General features: G+C 38.1%; 1 protein-coding gene and 1 long non-coding RNA gene across 2 annotated transcripts in view; one reads left to right on the top strand and one right to left on the bottom strand.

Moving 5' to 3' along the window:
- The window catches only part of LOC309487030 (protocadherin-15-like), a 242,960-nt gene that overhangs the window by 170,687 nt on the left and 50,747 nt on the right, over positions 1-21,526 (bottom strand). Inside the window, 2 exon segments of the mRNA XM_082154579.1 lie at positions 5,623-5,688; positions 5,912-5,926. Of these exon segments, the coding sequence (XP_082010705.1) occupies positions 5,623-5,688; positions 5,912-5,926 (81 nt within the window).
- Positions 1-21,526, top strand: part of LOC309487050 — a 200,504-nt gene that overhangs the window by 31,441 nt on the left and 147,537 nt on the right. The window lies entirely within an intron of this gene.

Consider the following 21,526-nt stretch of genomic DNA (forward strand, 5'->3'; position numbering starts at 1 on the left):
CCATCTGTTAAAATGGCGAATATATCAGATGTAAGTAGTCTACCTTTTGGTGCAGGTGAGGACACATTTGAGCTGCACGCACTGCAGTCTGAGCTGGAAGCTGTTGAGAAACAGATCCACAACCTTTTATTGAGACAGGCCGAGCTGAGAGACCGGTGTTTGGCTCTTGAAACATCACGCGCCGATGCACACAAATCAGTGTTTAACGTTACTAACCCGCTGACTCCGACCGCGTCTACTCCGTGCGTTCCTCAGCATCGGTCGCAATCAGCCATGGTCTCGTTCACTCCGGCTCCAACACGCCACCACGAAGCCTGGGTGGTTCCGCAGCGGAAGACGCGAGTCAGGTTTAGACCAAGACTTTCTCCGACCCTCCCGGTTTTCGAGTTATCCACACAAAACCGCTTCTCCCCTCTACGCGAAACAGAACGCGATGCTGTGATCATTGGCGATTCCATCGTTCGGCACGTACATGCTACGTTAGGTAAAAGTAAGGTGCAAAGTCACTGCTTTCCTGGACAACCAAAACAATCCAAGGTTTTTATTTAACAACGTGGCTAGACTAACAAATAAACAGACGTCACCCGAACAAAATATCCCGTTACAGTTCAGTAGTAATGATTTCATGAACTTCTTCACTGAGAAAATAGAAAGCATCAGAACCACAATTGTAAACGTTCAATCTTCAATCGCGCCTTATAATTCAGCTTCAATTATCACCCCGCAAGAACAATTACAGTGCTTTACAACTATAGAACAAAAAGAGTTAAATAAACGTATCACTTCATCTAAAACAACAACATGTTTATTAGATCCTATACCAACTAAACTACTGAAAGAAGTGTTACCTGTAGTGGAAGAGCCTCTCCTCAATATTATTAACTCGTCTTTATCTTTAGGTCATGTTCCAAGAACATTTAAACTGGCAGTTATAAAACCTCTCATTAAGAAACCACAATTAGATCATAATAATCTAGCAAATTATAGACCCATTTCAAATCTTCCATTTATGTCTAAAATATTAGAAAAAGTGGTGTCCGCTCAACTGGGCTCTTTCTTGCAACAAAATTATATCTATGAAAAGTTTCAGTCTGGATTCAGACCGCACCATAGCACTGAAACTGCGCTCGTTAAAATGTTTAGCTCCAGTCTATTTAACGGATCTTCTATCGCCCTATAATCCATCGCGCTCTTTAAGATCACTAAATTCAAGACTTTTGGTCATACCTAGGATATCCAGAACCACCAAAGGAGGGAGAGCATTTTCACATTTGGCTCCAAAACTCTGGAATAGTCTTCCTGATACTGTTCGTTGCTCAGACTCGCTCTCCCAGTTTAAAACTAGATTAAAGTCGCATCTCCTCAGCCAGGCATTCATATAATCCTACAGTTCAAACTACAATCCGGCCTCTAGCTCATAAATGCCAGAGGAGAACTGGCCCCCGACTGAGCCTGGGTTCTCCCAAGGTTTTTTTTTCTCCATTAGGTCACCTGATGGAGTTTTAGGACACCATTAGGTCACTTGATGGAGTTTTTCGGTTCCTTGCCACTGTTGCCTTTGGCTTGCTCAGTTGGGGATATTTTGGGGATATTTAATTTAATTTTATCAATCAATAAATTCCTCTTGAAACAAACTTTGTTGTATTATTTAAATTTAATACTGTGAAGCTGCTTTGATACAATCTGTATTGTGAAAAGCGCTATACAAATAAACTTGACTTGACTTGACTTGACTTATTCTAATGCAGCAGTTGTTCAGCTTAATATTTTTGTGGATAAAAAAATAAAATAAATTCAGGACTCTTTGATGAATAGAAAGTTTAAAAGAACAGCATTTATTTAAAATATATATTTGTGTAACAATGTAAAAGTCTTCTTGCTGAATGAAAGAAGAACGAAAAAGTTACTTCCTCAATCTTTTGAATGGCTAATAGATAGAACAGGCATAGCTTTAATTACGGTTATAACTTATATTTCATCTTGCTTATTAAAGTCTTATCTATAAACTCTCTCTCTCCCTTTCATTATCATCAACATACTCAGCAAATTACACAAAAACAGTAAACAAATATATACAATCTAATAATAAATAGACCTACTATATACAGTATTAATACTATATATTTTAGTGGTCGACCAATATTGTTTTTTTGATGGACGATGCCGATGCCGATATCTTAGAGAGCAGGGTGGCCGATGGCCGATCTAAAGCCGATATTTTTATATATATTTATTTTAATCAATATTTAATCAATTATAAATAAATTATAAAACAAATCTTTAAAATAAACATGCTTTTATACTTTAGATGGCAACTTCTTGAATCTGCAATCCTATTACAGTATTTTTCACAAAGTAATTGTTTAGAAATATGAATATGTGAATAAAAAGAAGGTAAACACTGTAACAGGGCACTCAGTAATCTGGTAATTTCGTGCTGGTAATCATATTTTTTTCAAATAAAGACAAGGTAACGCTAATTTTACATACAGCACAGTGAAAACGATATGAATATGGCACAGTTGGCAACTGGATATATCACAGATATGAATATGACACAGTGGGCAACTGGTTATATATCAGCATATTTTAAAATGAAGGATGTAAAGTTTTTAGATCGCGTCTCCTGTGAAGCTGATCTTCTGTTCGCATTCACTCACTTCGCACGGACCGACCGTCACTCGCAGACAGTAATGCACACTTCACAAGATATCACAGCTGGATTCGATTAAATCTGCAAGGTTTGTGAAATTAAATGTTTATTAGATATTCAGAGATTTGCTGAATGTTGACGGCAAATGAGAAAGTATTTTTGCCTGATTGTTTGCCTTTTCTGTTACAAATAATATAAAAGCAAACGCTTTACTTTACTTACTTTGCATACCATTTACTTTCTTTGTTTACCAGTTCTGTCTAACAAAGTATAAGATATGACTGACAGAGATCGTAAACTAATGAAGACGGAGAATGTGAGTGAGCGCTGTTTGATCTGAGCTGCCGCCGTTGCCGTTCTCTTCTGGCGCTGGTGTTCTCAGCGCCGCCCGTCAAAATAAAAGTCTGGAGCGCCGTCAAAATAAAAGTCCTGCTTCCAACACATCGGCCAATCAGAAAAACGTATCGGCCGATGCCGATATTTCAAAAGTGCCAAATATCGGCCGATATATCGGGCTTGGCGATATATCGGTCGACCACTAATATATTTATTATAATAAATAATACTATTATCATTAAACAATTATTATTAAAATCAAATATGTAAACATTTAATTTAATTACTTACAAAACATGTTGAAACCATTGAAAACATTGGCAGGACAAGAAAAACTCTGAACTGAATTCTTACTGTTGAGTATTGATGCATAATGAAACACTGCCAGACATCAGAAATTATGCAAACATTTAGTCTTTTTTTTTTTTTTTTTTTTTGTCAAACTGGAAGAGGCTTGCAATAAAATATTCACTAAAACAGAATTAATATCACCTGAATAATATGCAGGTACATTTGTCTGTCTCTTTTGCTTTTTGTATCACTGCCACAACATAACACTTGTTCCTGTTTTGCTTAAGTGACCCAGAGGATCCCTTTGGCTGTTTTGTCTCATCACAGTCCGCTAGAGCGAGAAAACTAAAAACAGACTAATTATTTAAACACATAAGTAGGCAGAGCAAAATATCCATTTAACTGCTCACTTTTACTGCAACTACATTTCCCAGCAGGCCTCTGCCTCGATGCACTTTCCTGAGCCAACACACGGATGCTGAACAAACTCTTTGACCCACAGAATGGGCAGGGGGGAGGGAGAGAGAGAGAGAGAAGGGGAATGAAGAGAAAAAAGGATGGAAGGAGGAAACAGAGAGTAAATTCGGATGTAGCAGCCAACACCTGTCGCATCAGCAAACAGGCAGTGTTGTCAAACGCTCTGTTGAGCGCTACAGCGGCGAGTGGCTCCTTTATAAACGCATGACGAGGTGTAGCATCACCTGCACGCAGATACAGTATGTGATAAACGGCCCCAGCGTGCCTCCGACACAAAAACACCATCTGTGGCTCCAGCGAGAGCACACTAACACACACCATTTCAACATAGAAACCAACAGGTAACTGCCTATTGAGCTTCAGACAACAGCATGACGTCTGGGAAGTTTGAGACCGAACATCGGAAAAAATTCACTTTTAAGTCACAGTAGATCAATTATACCAGAAGTTACCAATCTTTTTATCAATTGAACCCAATGTTTGGCAGGTTGACACAGGCAGCCCCTGCTGGTAGATGTCATAACTACACTTTTCTGGGGCAAAAAGCATCTTTCTCTATTGATTTTTTGCAAACAACAAATAATTCACTATAACCCACTTGCATTATTATTATATCTTTTTTGAAAAGCTCTTAAAAGCATGAAATGGACTTTTAATGTTACCTGTCTGCTAAATTTGAAATCACAGCTCAGGATAATCACTAGTGAAGGGTTTGGGACTGTGGACATCATTTTATTTTTCCTTTTGATTTACCATTTGTCTGATGAAAATCCATTTGAAAAGTAACAGCTCATCTCTCTGCAATATGCCACAGGATTTGAGGTATTATTCTTGTCCAAAACGATTTTTTGTCTATGTACGATCAATGTCATTTTACATATTAAAATCTTTACACTACCAAAATACCCCCCCAAAAAAATATTCAGCAAGGATACATTAATTGATCAAAAGTGACAGTAAAGACAACTATTTTAAATTACACATAAATGCTTTCTTTCATCAAAATAACCTAGTAAAATGTATAATGGTTTCCGCAAAAAATATTAAAAGCAGCGCAACTGTTTTAACTGTGCTAATAATTATAAATGTTTATTGAGCATCAAATTAGCATATTATAATGATTTCTGAAGGATCATGTGACACAGAAGACTGGCGTAATGATGCTGAAAATTCAGCTTTGCCATCACTGGAATAAATTATATTTTTAAATATAGAAAACAGTCGTTTTAATTTGTTAAAATTAAAATGATTATTAAATCATTATTTTGTAAAACATATTTCACAATATTACAGTTTTTACTGTATGTTTGGTCAAATAAATGCAGCCTTGTTTCTCATACTATTTTCACCTTATGGTATTGTAATATATTATGAAAATAAACAGTATGCAATAATAACAACATATTCAGTGTATATGATTACATTTATAAAAATCATATATGGATGCTGCCTTATTGGGACATACTTGTCCCCATCCCTAAAGCCGTCCCATACACCTACTCTTGACCCTACCCGTTAAACACTTTATTACCACTATTAAATACCCTTTAGGCACCTCATGCCCACATTTCAAATATTTCCTTAATATTTATCTAAAATAAACTCATCTCCCAAGCTGGAGTTAATGTAAATAGCCTCTGCCAACAAGGAGTAATATAAAGAATATTTTGACATTTATATCACAATCTCCATGAACCCCTAGAGCTTTATGAACCCCCAGCTGGGAAATCCTGAATCACACCACAGAAAATCAAATTAACTTCATAATCAAACGAATGCCAAAATTTGATCAATAGCAGACCAGATCACAGAAAGCAGCACGCTTCAGATTCATCATGAGGAGATAAGTAAGAACAGATACTTACCATTTGGACTTTCCTCATCAATGGTGACAATAGTGGCAGGTGGACCCGACCGTGACAACTTACACTCTGCCAGAAACAGAAAGAGACAGAAAGAGAGTCAGCCTCAAATCTGCCATTACCTTTATCACAACACATCACTCTCAAATCTCACTTACATGAGGTTACATCTAGTTTATGAACAACCACCACTAGTGTTAAATGATTTTACTGGGTGAATGTCAAAGAAAGAAAAGAGAGAAGCCTGTCAAATTGGCTTCATGATGTGATAGAGGAAAGAAAGGAGTCTTACCCTCATAGTGCCAGTCTGAGGGGCGTTAGTGTCAGCAGCAGTGAGAAGAGAAAAGAAGAGAAGAAAAGGAAAGATACATATGAGAAGAAAGACAGCAAGAGAAAGGAAAACAGAGACTACTGTACAGTACAGGGCTGTGCGCAATTCATGACTGAACTAGGAATGCCTTTTAAATACAAACCCAATTCCTAAATTTGAGAATTAAAATGAAATGAAATTCAAAGATTTTAGTAATGCAGTTCCTAGTTTTAAAGTCACATTCTAGAAAAGCCTCTGCTAAAAGACAATGTAAATGTATTTCATTTTTAGCATGAATATATATATTTGCGATCATAGATACATCATATTGGTTATAACATGAGGTATGATTATATATATATATATATATATACACAGTAGTGGCCAAAAGGGATGTCCGACTTAGGAAAATTGGCTTCTTCGCACTTTATTCAAACTTTAAATTAAATATGTATTATATGTTGTATGCATGTTGTGAAGTTGTGCCTGGAGTGTAAAACTAATGTACGCGTTCCACGTCCAAACTGTATCATTTGTCATGACTCAATAAAACATAAAGAATTGTGTGGACGCCATTTTTGGCCAAGTATTCATACCAATCTTGCACTCATTGTTCTCAGCCTATAATTCAATAAATCACTATGTGACAAGTATTAGCTTGTTATAAAATATTATGTTGTGGATTTTAGAAAAAAATGGTTCTGCGACCAAGGATATTCTTAAAATGGCTACCTGGTCAAAAAATCTGGTCAACCATTTGTGGATATTGCTCATGTGCAGTGTGGCCAACATTTAGCTGTGCTTTATGACAAAATTAAAATAGCTAAGTTTTCATGGTAGTATTTCAATTCTTTCACAGTACTGAACTGAAAGTACAATGCAAACTTAATGCACATTCTAAATATCAAATTACTTTGTCAAAAAACCTGCTGAACAACTGAAATCTCTCTGTGACTACATTCAGTTTCTTTGAATTGGAATTCAGTAAATTTCTCTTCCTGCATTTTATGTGGATGCCAAATGAATTCAAAGTCAGACTCAAGAATTGAAAAAGAGCAATTTTGAGCCTTGGTCCAGTAGCAGCAATTTTTTTACTGACCATGATACAGCAGTCTCACACACATACATCAACGATGTCATCCACACATCAATTAGCTTTAAGTGTCTGAGACGAATCACCTTACACTCTGAGTCATGAGGGCAAGAGATGCCAGAGGATACACACACAGCAGATACTGTTCCCCCTTTACCGTATGTCGCCTAACTCTTCTTACGCAACTAAGCACCATTTGGCAGGTGAGAAGCAGGAGATTTTCTTCCCATTAATTATTGATCACCTCAGGCTTTTATCCTGATCAACTAAGGGTGTGAATATGAATACATTTTAATTTAGTTGTACGTGTGTATAATGATAATAAAAGGCATTCATGAGTGAGTGAGTGAGTCAGCAGGGAATTGATTCAATTCACTGGCTTTCAATTCGATTCAAAAGCTATATTTGTCAGTCAGAATGACGCAATTTTAACTCAGAATAGTGATTCAATTCAGTGACCTAAAATTATAGTAAAGTTCAGTAAAGAATTTTGAGTTCAGAATGTAACCATGTGGTAATCTATCATGATAAAACCGATCAGGTTACAACCTCATTATCTGTTACCCAAATAAAGGTAAATGTTGTCAACATTACTGGAAAACCAGACAAGTAGCAGAAGATGTAGATTCTGTTACAGCCATTTGGGCAGACACAGTGAAATTCTGTATCCCGCTGGTCCATTTCAGTAAACCACATGGCTCATGAGGCTTCACTGCACTGCCTGCTTGGGGGAACAAACATACTGACAAAATATATACCCTGAATGCACTGTAAGTTGCTTTGGAAAATTGCTTCTAGGAAATTAATAAATTTAAATGTTTGCACTCAGTTGAAATGATATGCTAAGTGTACACAACATTAAAGGGATAGTTCACCAAATAATAAAAAAATGATCCCATGATTTATTCACCTTCAAGCCATCCTAGGTGTATATGACTATCTACTTTCAGACAAACACAAACGGAGTTATATTAAAAAAATGTCCTAGCTCTTACAAAGCTTTATAATGGTAGTGAATAACGGTCCTGATTTTGAAGTCCAAAAAATATTTAAAACTTCATAGACTAGCTTCAGGCAGACGGCCTACGCAAGTCGACTTATGGCAAAAGAGTAACCCCTGATGCGATGTATGCAAGGCTGGATTAGTACCCCCAGGGGCCCCTGGGCACTGAAGCTCATGGGCCCCCTCCCCTACCTGACAACCACACCCTCCAAAGGAACACACACAGGTGGCCCACCAGGTGTGGGATTTAACATGCCAATCACTATTGATCAAAAGCTGAATGACTAGTTCACAAGACAATGATACGAAATACATTTTTTCTGAAAAGTAGGGCTGCACGATTTGGGGAAAATGTCATATTGTGATTATTGAGGTCAATATTGCGATATGCGATTGCGATATAGTAAACAAATGGTTTCATGAGTTAACTTGCTTATTTCTCAAGTAAAATGCACACACAGATTAGTGATAATGCTGAAATTTGTAGTCCATTTCTCAACTCAAACTAGAAACAACAACTAAATGCACTGTGTTTTCAAATTAAAATAAATTCAATATTGTTATTTGTCTCAGTAATACAAGAGTTGATACAAGAAATGTCATATTTACCTGTGCCTGTCAAACAGGAAGACCTAGGACAAATACCGAAATTGTCAAACTGCACTGCATAAATTATAAATTAAATATAGACTAATCCTTATTATAGCAAAAAAAAAAAAAACTTTAGTCAACAGCAGTGAGTCATTTTCTCTGTTCTTATTGTTCTTTGATTAACTTTACTGACAGAAAGCTTTATTGGCTGCTGTCTCTTTAAGACCAGCTGACGGAGACGCGGCTCTCGCACGCGCCTCATTCTTTCACAACTCTTGACGTTCATCATAAGACAGCTCTTATGTTATGAAGATACTCGACAAAACGGACATTTTGCCATAATTGTGTGTGTTATTGTAAGTTCAAGCACGAAAGATAACTGTATTCTGGCATGCCGTCTGTGCGCACGATACTGGCACGCGCGCGTCTTTCTGTGTCTCTGTGTGTGTGTGTGTGTGTGTGTGTGTCACAGTCAGACTTTTGTCTTGTCGCACATGAATTGTTTAAAAGCATTTGCATGAATAAGAGATCATATAATGTAATATACACTTTGTTTAAATTCTGATTGGATAATTATCAAGATCGAGCAACAAACTCAAGCTCCTCTTTTTTTATATCGAAATCCTTCGACATTTCTTTTTTAAGAATTCTCGTTTTAGACTTCTAATTTGTGACCGGTGTTTTGTTTTGCTCTATCCTCTGCTCTTTCTCGTTCATCAGTACGTTATGCATCAGGTATGGGGTTACTCTTTCGCCGTAAATCGATGCGTACGGCCGTCTGTCGGAAGCTAGTTATTTTAGTTTTTGCAGTTTTAAATATGGATATTTTTCTTACACAAACGCATCGCTTCACTTCAGAAGGCCTTTATTAACCCCCCAGAGCCGTGTGGCCGTGTAGTACTTTTATGATGGATGGATGCACTTTTTTGGGCTTCTAAAACGTGTCCCCTATTCACTGCCATTATAAAGCTTGGAAGAGCCAGGACATTTTATATATACAGTGAGGAAAATAAGTATTTGAACACCCTGCTATTTTGCAAGTTCTCCCACTTGGAAATCATGGAGGTCTGAAATTGTCATCGTAGGTGCATGTCCACTGTGAGAGACATAATCTAAAAAAAAAAATCCAGAAATCACAATGTATGATTTTTTAACTATTTATTTGTATGATACAGCTGCAAATAAGTATTTGAACACCTGAGAAAATCAATGTTAATATTTGGTACAGTAGCCTTTGTTTGCAATTACAGAGGTCAAACGTTTCCTGTAGTTTTTCACCAGGTTTGCACACACTGCAGGAGGGATTTTGGCCCACTCCTCCACACAGATCTTCTCTAGATCAGTCAGGTTTCTGGGCTGTCGCTGAGAAACACGGAGTTTGAGCTCCCTCCAAAGATTCTCTATTGGGTTTAGGTCTGGAGACTGGCTAGGCCACGCCAGAACCTTGATATGCTTCTTACAGAGCCACTCCTTGGTTATCCTGGCTGTGTGCTTCGGGTCATTGTCATGTTGGAAGACCCAGCCTCGACCCATCTTCAATGCTCTAACTGAGGGAAGGAGGTTGTTCCCCAAAATCTCGCAATACATGGCCCCGGTCATCCTCTCCTTAATACAGTGCAGTCGCCCTGTCCCATGTGCAGAAAAACACCCCCAAAGCATGATGCTACCACCCCCATGCTTCACAGTAGGGATGGTGTTCTTGGGATGGTACTCATCATTCTTCTTCCTCCAAACACGGTTAGTGGAATTATGACCAAAAAGTTCTATTTTGGTCTCATCTGACCACATGACTTTCTCCCATGACTCCTCTGGATCATCCAAATGGTCATTGGCAAACTTAAGACGGGCCTTGACATGTGCTGGTTTAAGCAGGGGAACCTTCCGTGCCATGCATGATTTCAAACCATGACGTCTTAGTGTATTACCAACAGTAACCTTGGAAACGGTGGTCCCAGCTCTTTTCAGGTCATTGACCAGCTCCTCCCGTGTAGTTCTGGGCTGATTTCTCACCTTTCTTAGGATCATTGAGACCCCACGAGGTGAGATCTTGCATGGAGCCCCAGTCCGAGGGAGATTGACAGTCATGTTTAGCTTCTTCCATTTTCTAATGATTGCTCCAACAGTGGACCTTTTTTCACCAAGCTGCTTGGCAATTTCCCCGTAGCCCTTTCCAGCCTTGTGGAGGTGTACAATTTTGTCTCTAGTGTCTTTGGACAGCTCTTTGGTCTTGGCCATGTTAGTAGTTGGATTCTTACTGATTGTATGGGGTGGACAGGTGTCTTTATGCAGCTAACGACCTCAAACAGGTGCATCTAATTTAGGATAATAAATGGAGTGGAGGTGGACATTTTAATGGCAGACTAACAGGTCTTTGAGGGTCAGAATTCTAGCTGATAGACAGGTGTTCAAATACTTATTTGCAGCTGTATCATACAAATAAATAGTTAAAAAATCATATATTGTGATTTCTGGATTTTTTTTGGGGGGATTATGTCTCTCACAGTGGACATGCACCTACGATGACAATTTCAGACCCCTACATGATTTCTAAGTGGGAGAACTTGCAAAAGAGCAGGGTGTTCAAATACTTATTTTCCTCACTGTATATATATATATATATATATATATATATATATATATATATATATATGTATTCATCTGAAAGAAGAAAGTAATATACTCCATGGCTTGAGGGTGAGTAAATCATGGGCTAATTTTCATTTTTGGGTGAACTATCCCTTTAAAGAGATCATATCATGAAAAGCCAAATTACTCTTTGTTCTTTTTAACATAAAATTTGATCAAATAAACACATATTACATAATATGGATGGATGGATGGATGGATGGATGAGTGGATAGACAGATAAATAGATCTATCCACAAGACCATCTATTGAAACTATAACAGTTGGGGAAAAAACATGTGTAAGCTCTGTTAATCATTTCACATGCAAATAGGGCATTTATACAAGTCTTAAAGCCATGGAAAAAAATGAAAAACAGTCTATTTATATCTAAAGGTCACTGAGAGGCTGGAAATGTGCATGATTAATTAAATTAAACTAAAACTAAAAACCTTCCTTAAAGCTGCAGTCCGTATTTTTTCCTCTTTGTCGCCATCTCTGTTCGAAATCTGCAATTGCAGTTATTCGCGGAATTATCAACTTTACCTGGGGTTGTGCCTCGGCGCTGCACAGCGCGGATTAATCCAATGTTTTGAGGAGAATGTGCGGCTGTCAATCACCGCGCCGATGTGGATACTGTCATTCAGAATCACAGATTCTACTTTTTGGAAATATGACCAACATAAGAATTTTCACCGGAAAATGTCGTCTGAACAAGAAAGTAACATCCACTTTTGTTCTGACCAACTAAGGGGAAAAAAGCATTGCAGTAAATCGCGCTGATTAAATCTAATGATCGCTTATCATATCACGTCAAATCGTGCAAATTATACTTTGCTCTCAAATTGTTAATGTTAACAACAGCAGCATTGCATGACTACATTTAATGCCCTAAATGATATTATCCTTGTTTTCGCATGGGCCCGGTTGCAGTCTCTTTTTTTCTGTAGCCCAAAGTCTTTTGCATTTTACAACGGGTGAATCTCCAGTTGTCACTGGTGATTGTCGTTTGAACCTTTTTGGATCCGCCATCAAATTGATAAGTTTAATTATATCAAGTGCTGTGAGAAAAGGCTATAAATCTCCACCTCCAACATCCTCACACGCAATATAGCCTACTAGCCGAGACTCCTGCTTTATGTGTACAGATGTGACGTAATGACGCAAAGACATGCTCGAATTTCCTGTGGAAATCCACCAGTACCACTGGAATAAAAAACATTATTACAAGCTTACCATTTGTAATTGAGTTAAGGTAAGCAGAGAGTTTTGAAGAACCTTTCAGTGAACAGTTCTTAAAAACAAAACAAAAAACAAAACTATATTTTCTCTTATCATTTCTCCCATAGGGATTTCAAAACAGTATTTGTTAAAGTGTTATAAGCAATGAAACAAGCCAACCAGCAACGAGGTGAATCATAACATTAAAAAACTTTGATTTGAAGCAAAAAAGTAATTGAAAATCGGACAAAAATACAAAGGTACAAGCCAGTGTACTTAACAGCTTTGGACGATGGAGAAATATAAAAAAAGTTAATAATATATAAAAACAAAATGTATTAAATTTACTGCAAAATATGCATATATAGGGGAGAGCGGGGCACAACCTAACGCTTTTTGACTTTCTCAGTTTGTGTAAATCTACTTATGGTTCAGAGTATTTATTTTTTCCCACATTAATTTCCCACATGTCTAGTACAATTATGTGTTTTTGTTTTTGGTTTTGGAAAACGTGTTTTGAACGTGGAAACGTGGAAAACGGGCATGTTGTCACATTTCACTTCCATTCTTTCGGGGTATATCAAGAAAAAAGTATATACTGTATTAATATACAGTATATACTTTTTTCTTGATATACCCCGAAAGAATGGAAGTGAAATGTGACAACATGCCCCATAGGTGGGGGTACATTGTAACATGTGTGGGGCACATTGTAACATAACATATGACAGCTTAAAATGTTATCTGATCTAATAAAAAATATATACAAAACAAACTACAATATTTTCAAAATAAAATACAATTAAAAAACTTTTTCATATAAAATAATGGCAATTTTTAATAATTAAATATAAACAAATTTTTGAGTTTTGACTACGAACACATGAAATCAAAGCTATACAACATAGTTCAAAACAAATAAATAATTAGTCATTTCTGAACATTGACTCTCAGTCTTTATTCACCTTTTTCTCACGTTTTCCCAATAAAATTAATACAAGTATAGAATATAATAGCATATTTCTAATAGGGGCACATTGTAACGCAGTGTTACAACATGCCCCCGCCTGCACAACTGGGGTTTAAACCCTGCTAGTGTCTTCTGCTAGTTAGCGAAGCATTAAAGAACTATCTCAACTGTTAAATAACATCTTGGAGATTAAAATAATATCAGATGTGTCTTATTTTAAATAAACACAAAAAATAGAGATGAAAAATTTACTTAAGTAAGAAATTTACTTTTGCTATGGTTTAATAAATGTCTATGGATATCTTCCAAAAAAAGTATAATTTTGGCGGAATTTTTTTTTCTATATAGTGTTGATATGGCAACTAGTAAATACACAAAGTTTCGTCATCCAAGCATGTGCGGAAGTATTTAAAACAAGCGTGTTACAACTAGCCCCGCGTTAGGTTGTGCCCCGCGCTCCCCTACAGATATTTAAGTATTTTGAGAGCGTATAGGGAGACAAACTCGATTACGTCATTCTTCATGGGAATGGCCGGAGCTAACAAGATCTTTTGGCATGTTTCGAATCTCTGATTGGTGTTGTTTTCTGCACAGCATTATGGGTTTTGTAGTTTTTCACCACAAATTTAGCTGTTAAACATGATTACTATAAAAAATAAGTGGTAACACTTTAGTTTAGGGTCCAATTCTCACTATTAACTAGTATTGCTTATTAGAATGCATATTACTAGGATATTGCCTGTCTATTTATTAGTACAATAAATCACATTTTAATGCCTTATTCTGCATGGCCATATTCTACATCCAACCCAATACCTAAATTAAACAACTACCTTACTAACTATTAATAAGCAGTAATTTGGAGTTTATTGAGGCAAAATTCTTAGTTAATAGTTAGTTAATAGTGAGAATTTGACCCTAATCAAAAGTGTGACCAAATAAGTCGAAATAATGAAGGCTGACGGCTTTAACAGAAGTAAATATCATCCATTAAAAACCTTGTAAAAGGCTCATATTTCCCTTGAGCTAATTTGCAACAAATATACTCCACATCACACAAAATAACTTTAATAAGACCTCATCCTGCTTAGAACTCTAATTTTGATCTGTTTAAAAAAAAATCACATAGGAGGACTCTGCAGGACTTTTCCCCTCCTCTTCTGAGTTTACTCCGAAAGATCTAGCCCACTTCTGCCTCAATTAGAACACGTCTTCATCTGCTGAGGAGAAAAGAGGCTCCATTGCTCCTTTGATAGACACAAACTCAACAGAGCAACTAGGGCACAGACGCACTTCCACCCAGCATCAAACAGCAGCTAATCTTCTGTAAGCTCTGTTTACTATAGTAGCTTTCTACACCCAGAATGCTTCTAGTTACCCGTTTAAAGGAGACTATTCTGTGCTGCCCTGCCTTTTAGAAACTCAGGACAGAGTTTATTAAAGATGACTTTTGTGATGTCAAAAGCAAAGAGAGACTTTTAATTAAAGGAGAGGTCAGGAAACATCACGTGGCTCTGAGACAGACCCCACTGTGAGTCAGGAGACAGACAATGAGCACCAACACTTAATCTGTCTTACTTTCAGATACAAAAACAGCACTGATGACAGTTTAGACTTCCATCTGTGGGTCATGACCCAAAAATGGGTCACATGTCTGTTTTGATGGGATCAGGGAAAAACAATGTTAAAGCCAAATAATAAAATTAAACTTTTATGCAATTCCCTGCATGGAGAAGTTGCATGACCATGACATGAAAGGATAAAAGTAAATTTGACCCAAATTATTAAATGAAGGTTTACTTGCAATGGCAAAACAAAAAAACAAAAACAAAAAAAAACATGGTTTATGAATTAATGGATGCCAAGACAATGAAACCATCTTTTCATATACATATATATATACCGAAGTCAATTTCAAGAACTATAGGCTCGTGAGATGGTTAGACACCTGAAAAACATCGGCTAGAGAGAGTGATTCAAAGAGCAGATGTATCTCTCAATCTTCATTTACACACAAAGAACAGGGCTTAATAACAGCAGAGCAGAAGATACCAGCCTCCCATCCATTCAATGAGCAGAAAATCATGCTGATAGCAATCATGCTCTCTAAATTCTTATTGCTGTAATGTATGAATATTTTATTTTTGTTCTGTAATTCTCATTATTGTCCTATTATACTGTATATAAAACCTGTAGCTGTGGTTTACCTTTTTTTTTGCTAAATAATTCTGTCAGATAAATAGTTCCCTCATATTTAAAAGATAAATAATATAGAATATTTTCCTCATATCACACATGCACACACACTATATACTGTATATATATATATATATTAGGGGTGGAACGGTACATGTATTCGTATTGAACCGAGACGGTACGGGCGTCACGGTTCGGTGCATGAATACACACGGAGAATACACGGTATAAAAATAAATAAAACTCGCGTGAAAATTAATTAATGTAATGCGGAACTACTGTTAGATACCCGGGTTCTTTAGGGACACTTAATCTGTAGCTCCGCCTTAGCTCTGAAGCTCCGTGGCTATAACTTATGGGCTATAATCATAGACATAATATCTATGGCTATAATCATAGACAGGCTATAATGGACAGGCTGCGATGTCAAGTTTGCAATGCTGGAATATGTTGTGTGTGCCTGCGTGCGCGCGCGTGTGTGTGTGTGTTCAGAGAGGCGCGGGCCCGATCGAACAGTGGAAACATAAAAACATACTCATTTTGTTCATTGGACATCATTCAAACTGCAAAGTGTTTACTTATATTTGTGTACACTCGTAATAAAACACAACATTGTGCTTTTGTCAAACTGTAAACTCTTGTCAAACTGTAACCTACAACAGTTACTGTCACCCAACATTCTACATTGATTAAAAGAAAATCAAATTTGTTTTTAATGGTAGTATTATTTTATACAGAAATAAATTATTTATAATTCAGATGAGAATAAAGTTAGTGTGTTATTAAAATTTTAAGGAAAACAAATATATTGATCTGAAATATAGCAAATTAATTTTAAATTCATTCAGGTACAATTACCAAACATATCTCAAGGTCTTTTTGTCTTTTTATTAATTTAATTAATAAACTAATTACATAAAACTATTGGCAATGCACTACAAATAAACTGGTTCTATGCCTTTACTTTATTAATTAAAACTTATTTAAAAAATACAAGGCTTAAAACATTTATTTTCCTTTGGTGGAACAGCCTGAGACATGCACAATAAAAAAAAAATTGCCTTCTACATTTTTGTTTTGCTTTTCCCTCCATTGTACCGAACTCATACCGAACCGTGATGTCTGAACCGAGGTATGAACCGAACCATGACTTCTGTGTACCGTTCCACCCCTAGTCTGAACCTGGCATTGGGTTTACCTAATACATGTTTTGAAAAATCCTGTTAAAATGTAAGTATTAAATATGATACATCAGGTTTTTGAGGATTGTTAATTTGTGACTCAAAACATGTAAAGACTGTAAATCACACTATTGCTGCTGTTGACTTTTATAGCTGGTTCTTTTAATGAATAGTTTAAAAAGACAATACATTTTCAGCATTAGTAGAGATAATTATTTGATGTAAGCAAAATTGACATTGTTACTGAAATATACTCAAAGGAATCAGAACTGAATCAGATTTGAAAAAAATCTGAAAATCTGTATTCATACCCAGGTGTTTATAACATACATTTTTAACCCCATATAAATCTATGTATTTGCTAATCATATTTAATCATTGAATTGTAAATGACAATGGGCGTCTGGACGCAGAAATGGATCGTTTCATCTCGCACAGTGTGTCATAGTGGACGACAACCGACGCTTCACGACATCACAACAGAAGGACTAGCATCTTTAATTTTCTCAACAGGTTCCATTACCTCTGTGAAATTGACCAATAAGAGCGCAGAAGCTTTTCCATACACAGTTTTCAAACTTGGCGAAATGAGAGAGAGACGATTATATTGGTGCTGCCATAAATTAATGCCCTGCTAGTTGACTGGAGTTTTTTATTTATTTTTTATTAGGTACATCCGTGACGCTTTGGCCAGGTGGTATTTATAGCATAGGGAGCGGTACGCTTTAGATTCTAGAGAGCGTTTGATTTGACAGAAGATGTGATGAGAAGCTGAAGTCTGTGGTGATGTCGTTAAAATCCATGATCCATTTTAGCGGTGTGTATTGGTGTGACGTCATCAACGTCATTACGTACAAAGTAGAGATAAAGGATGGATAAGTTTAAATCTGGTGTCTGTGTGGTTCGATCCGAAATAACTAGAAAGGTTACAACATTGGCGACGAGGATGTTGCAACAAGGACTCACTCATTAGTTAAATCACGCCTACTATTTTATCTCAGTTAACTGAAAAGTTTAGTGGAGATAGCCGTTAAAGATTGACGATACTGTTCCCAAGTGTGACTGCTACAGCGATCCAGCCACGTTGGGTCCGCGGTGGACAAGATGGTTAAATGCATTTTAACTTTTTGCCGATGGAAAGGGTTTGATCCTGACTGACGATGCACCCGACGCTACAAAGCAAAGACGGAGAGCCTTGCTCTTACATCACGCTGGGACAGATGTGCAGGATATTTTCTCCACACTCGCTGACACAGGAGGGCCAACAGACTACGCGCAGGCAGTAACAGCACTGAACGCATAACTTTGTGCCTCAGGTAAGCACAGCGTTTGCAAGACAGGCGTTTTATCAGCTAAAGCAGAAAACGGGACAGACCGTGCAACAGTTTACCACATGTTTAAGGCAAGCGGTAAAAGATTGTGATTTTGGAGCTGATAAAGACAATCAAAGAAGGGATGCTGTTCTAAGTCGGTGCAGCTCTGAGTATGTGCGTAGAAAATTGCTGGAGGAAGGAACGGCTTTGATACTTGCTTGCACTCTAGAAATCGCAGCGCAGTGCGAACGTGTTGAACAGCAAATGGCGGCATTGCACATTTCTCCAGAGACGGAAGTGAAAGAGACGGTGAGTCTGGAATCCAGAAAAGGAGTGCGAGATCAGAAAAAAACGAATGCAATGTAGTAAAGGTAATACTGATTCAAACAAAACCTGCTACAGATGCGGACAAAGAAGGCTAAGGCTATTATCGCTGATCCTTCCCACCCCTTGTGTCAAGAGTTTTTAATGCTCAATTCTGGGCGCCGCTATAATGTTCCACGGTGTAAGACTAACAGATTTAAAAAGTCTATGATCCCAAGAGCAATTAGTTTTTTAAATGATTGAGTAAATATATTGTATTATTATGTGTTCTGTATGTTTTATGTAACTGCTGCTGTAAACCAAATTGTCCCATGGGGGACAATAAAGCTAAACTAACTAACTAACTAACTGACAGACAGGTCATTTTGCAAAAGATTATAAATGTCCAGCAGGTGGAAAATCATGCAGAAAGTGCAATGGAAGAGATCATTTTGCAAAAATGTGTAAAACAAAGGAAAGTGAGAGACAGACAGTGAAAAGAGTTGAATCAGATGTGAAAAATCAAGACTTTGCATTTGTTGTAAGAGAAGAGAGCAACATAGACAGAATAACATTTTCAGTTGGAGGGGTCAGACTACCCATGTTAGTTGACTCAGGAGCAACAAGCAACATAGTGGATGAAGGAACGTGGGAAATGCTTAAAGGAAAAAAGATCAAATGCAGTTCTGCCAAATCAGACAAAAAACTGTATGCATACTCATCAAGTGAACCCCTACCAGTGAAAGGAATTTTCTGGTGTGAGGTCGGAATCAGAAAACGCAGCACAACAGCTGAATTTACAGTTATTCGCGGGAGAGGGGAGCCACTGCTCGGAAAAGACACAGCAGTTAAATTAGGAGTGCTGAGGATTGGAGCTAATGTTGCAGTGGTGAGCGATGTGAAGTCCATGATACGCCAGAAGTACCCCAAATTGTTCTGTGGAGTAGGCAAACTAAATACAAAACTAATTAGCCTACACATAGACAGCACAGTGGCGCCAGTTGCACAGCCCCTTAGGCGCGTTCCATTCCACCTCAGAGAGGCTGTTGAGAAAAAAAAAAAAATGAGCTGCTCCACATGGACATTATCGAGAAAGTCAATGGAGCAACACCTTGGGTAAACCCAGTTGTCATTGTACCCAAAGCGAATGGGGAAATAAGGATGTGTTTGGACATGAGACAAGCAAACACTGCAATCATTCGTGGGTGGTTCCCGATCCCCACAGTGGATGAACTGTTGCAAGGAATGAATAGGTCAGTCGTTTTCAGCAAACTAGACCTGAAATGGGGGTACCATCAGCTGGAATTGACCCCAGAATCAAGACACATGATGCTATATATAGGTTCAAAAGACTGGTGTTTGGAGTGTCGTCAGCAAGTGAGCAGTACCAGCATGAAATAGCCACTGTTCTAGCTGGCATCGAAGGAGTAGAGAACATATCAGATGACATCATCATCCATGCACCTGACAAAGAGTCTCATGAGAAAAGAATGCATGCAGTACTAAAGAGACTGGAAAGCTGCGGCTTGACTCTGAATGTAGAGAAGTGCCAGATTAACATGGACAAATTGGTGTTTATGGGCATGCTGCTGTCAGTGAAAGGCATAGGCCCGACGGCAGAGAGGGTGAGAGCAGTTGTGGAGGCAAGAGAGCCTGAAAACGTTTCAGAGGTGAGAAGTTTCCTCGGTTTAGCTGGCTATAGTAGCCGTTTCATACCTCGGTTTGCGAGCATCTCAGAACCTCTGCGCAGACTGACAAAGAAAGACACCAAATTTCATTTCGGAACTGATCAGAAGAAAGCTTTCAAAACTCTCAAAGATAAGTTGGCTGAGGCAACAACACTGGCTTACTTCGACAAGGACGCACCAACAAAAGTCATTGCTGATGCTGGACCAAAAGGCGTTGGAGCAGTACTGGTTCAGGAACAACGTGAATGAATGGTTCCTGTCTGCTATGTGAGCAGGAGCTTGACAGAGTGCGAACAAAGGTATTCACAAACTGAGCACAAAGCACTTGCTCTGGTGTGGGCATGTGAACGATTGCATCCTTATGTTTATGGTCGGAAGTTTGATCTCGTCACAGACCACAAAGCATTGGAAGCAATGTATAGCCCTCGCTCGAAACCATGCGCACGAATCGAAAGGTGGGTCTTGAGATTACAGCCTTATGACTTCCGGGTGATTCATATACCTGGAACACACAACATTGCAGATCCTCTGTCACGTCTGCTGGGCCCATCAGCCAAAGGTGAGATGCACACACATAAAGCAGAGGAACATGTGCGGTTTATAGCAGTTTGTGCGAGACCCAGCGCCCTCACCACGAAGGAAGTCGAGCAGATCTCAGCAAATGATGTGGAATTACAGAGACTGAGAACTGCTATTCAAACAGGATGTTTTGATGACTGTCCTGCATACAGACATATTGCAGGTGAGCTATGTGTCATTGGCCAAATAATACTCAGGGGAACAAGAATTGTTTTGCCACAGTCGCTGCGAGGAAGAGCATTACTGTTGGCACATGAGGGTCATCTTGGTGTGGTAGGAACAAAACAACACCTGAGAACAAAGGTTTGGTGGCCTGGAATGGACAGGGCCGCAGAAAGACTTGTGAGGACATGTCATGGTTGTCAGTTGGTAGCGAAACCAGATATTCCTGAACCACTGTCGCCCACAGTGATGCCTGAAGGGCCATGGCAAAACTTAGCCACAGATTTACTTGGTCCTTTACCGGATGGACATTCGATTCTGGTTGTTGTCGACTATTACAGCAGGTACTATGAATATGCAATCCTCAAGTCAACAACGGCGGAAAAAGTGATCGACCGTTTGGAAGACATTTTCAGTCGGCACGGACTTCCTTTAACAATCAGGTCAGATTGTGGCCCACAATTCAAGTCCAGTCTGTTTCAGGCTTTTTGTCAGGAGAACGGAATGCACCATATCAAAACAACTCCAAAGTGGGCGCAAGCAAATGGAGAAGTGGAAAGACTAAATGCATCACTGATGAAACGAGTACGGATTGCCCAAGCTGAGGGCCAGGATTGGAAAAAAGAGCTACGCAAATGTGAGACTGTCTACAGGTCCATACAACATGCCACA

Source organism: Leuciscus leuciscus (genome assembly GCF_965113295.1).
Source record: "Leuciscus leuciscus genome assembly, chromosome: 22".
NCBI lineage: Eukaryota > Metazoa > Chordata > Actinopteri > Cypriniformes > Leuciscidae > Leuciscus > Leuciscus leuciscus.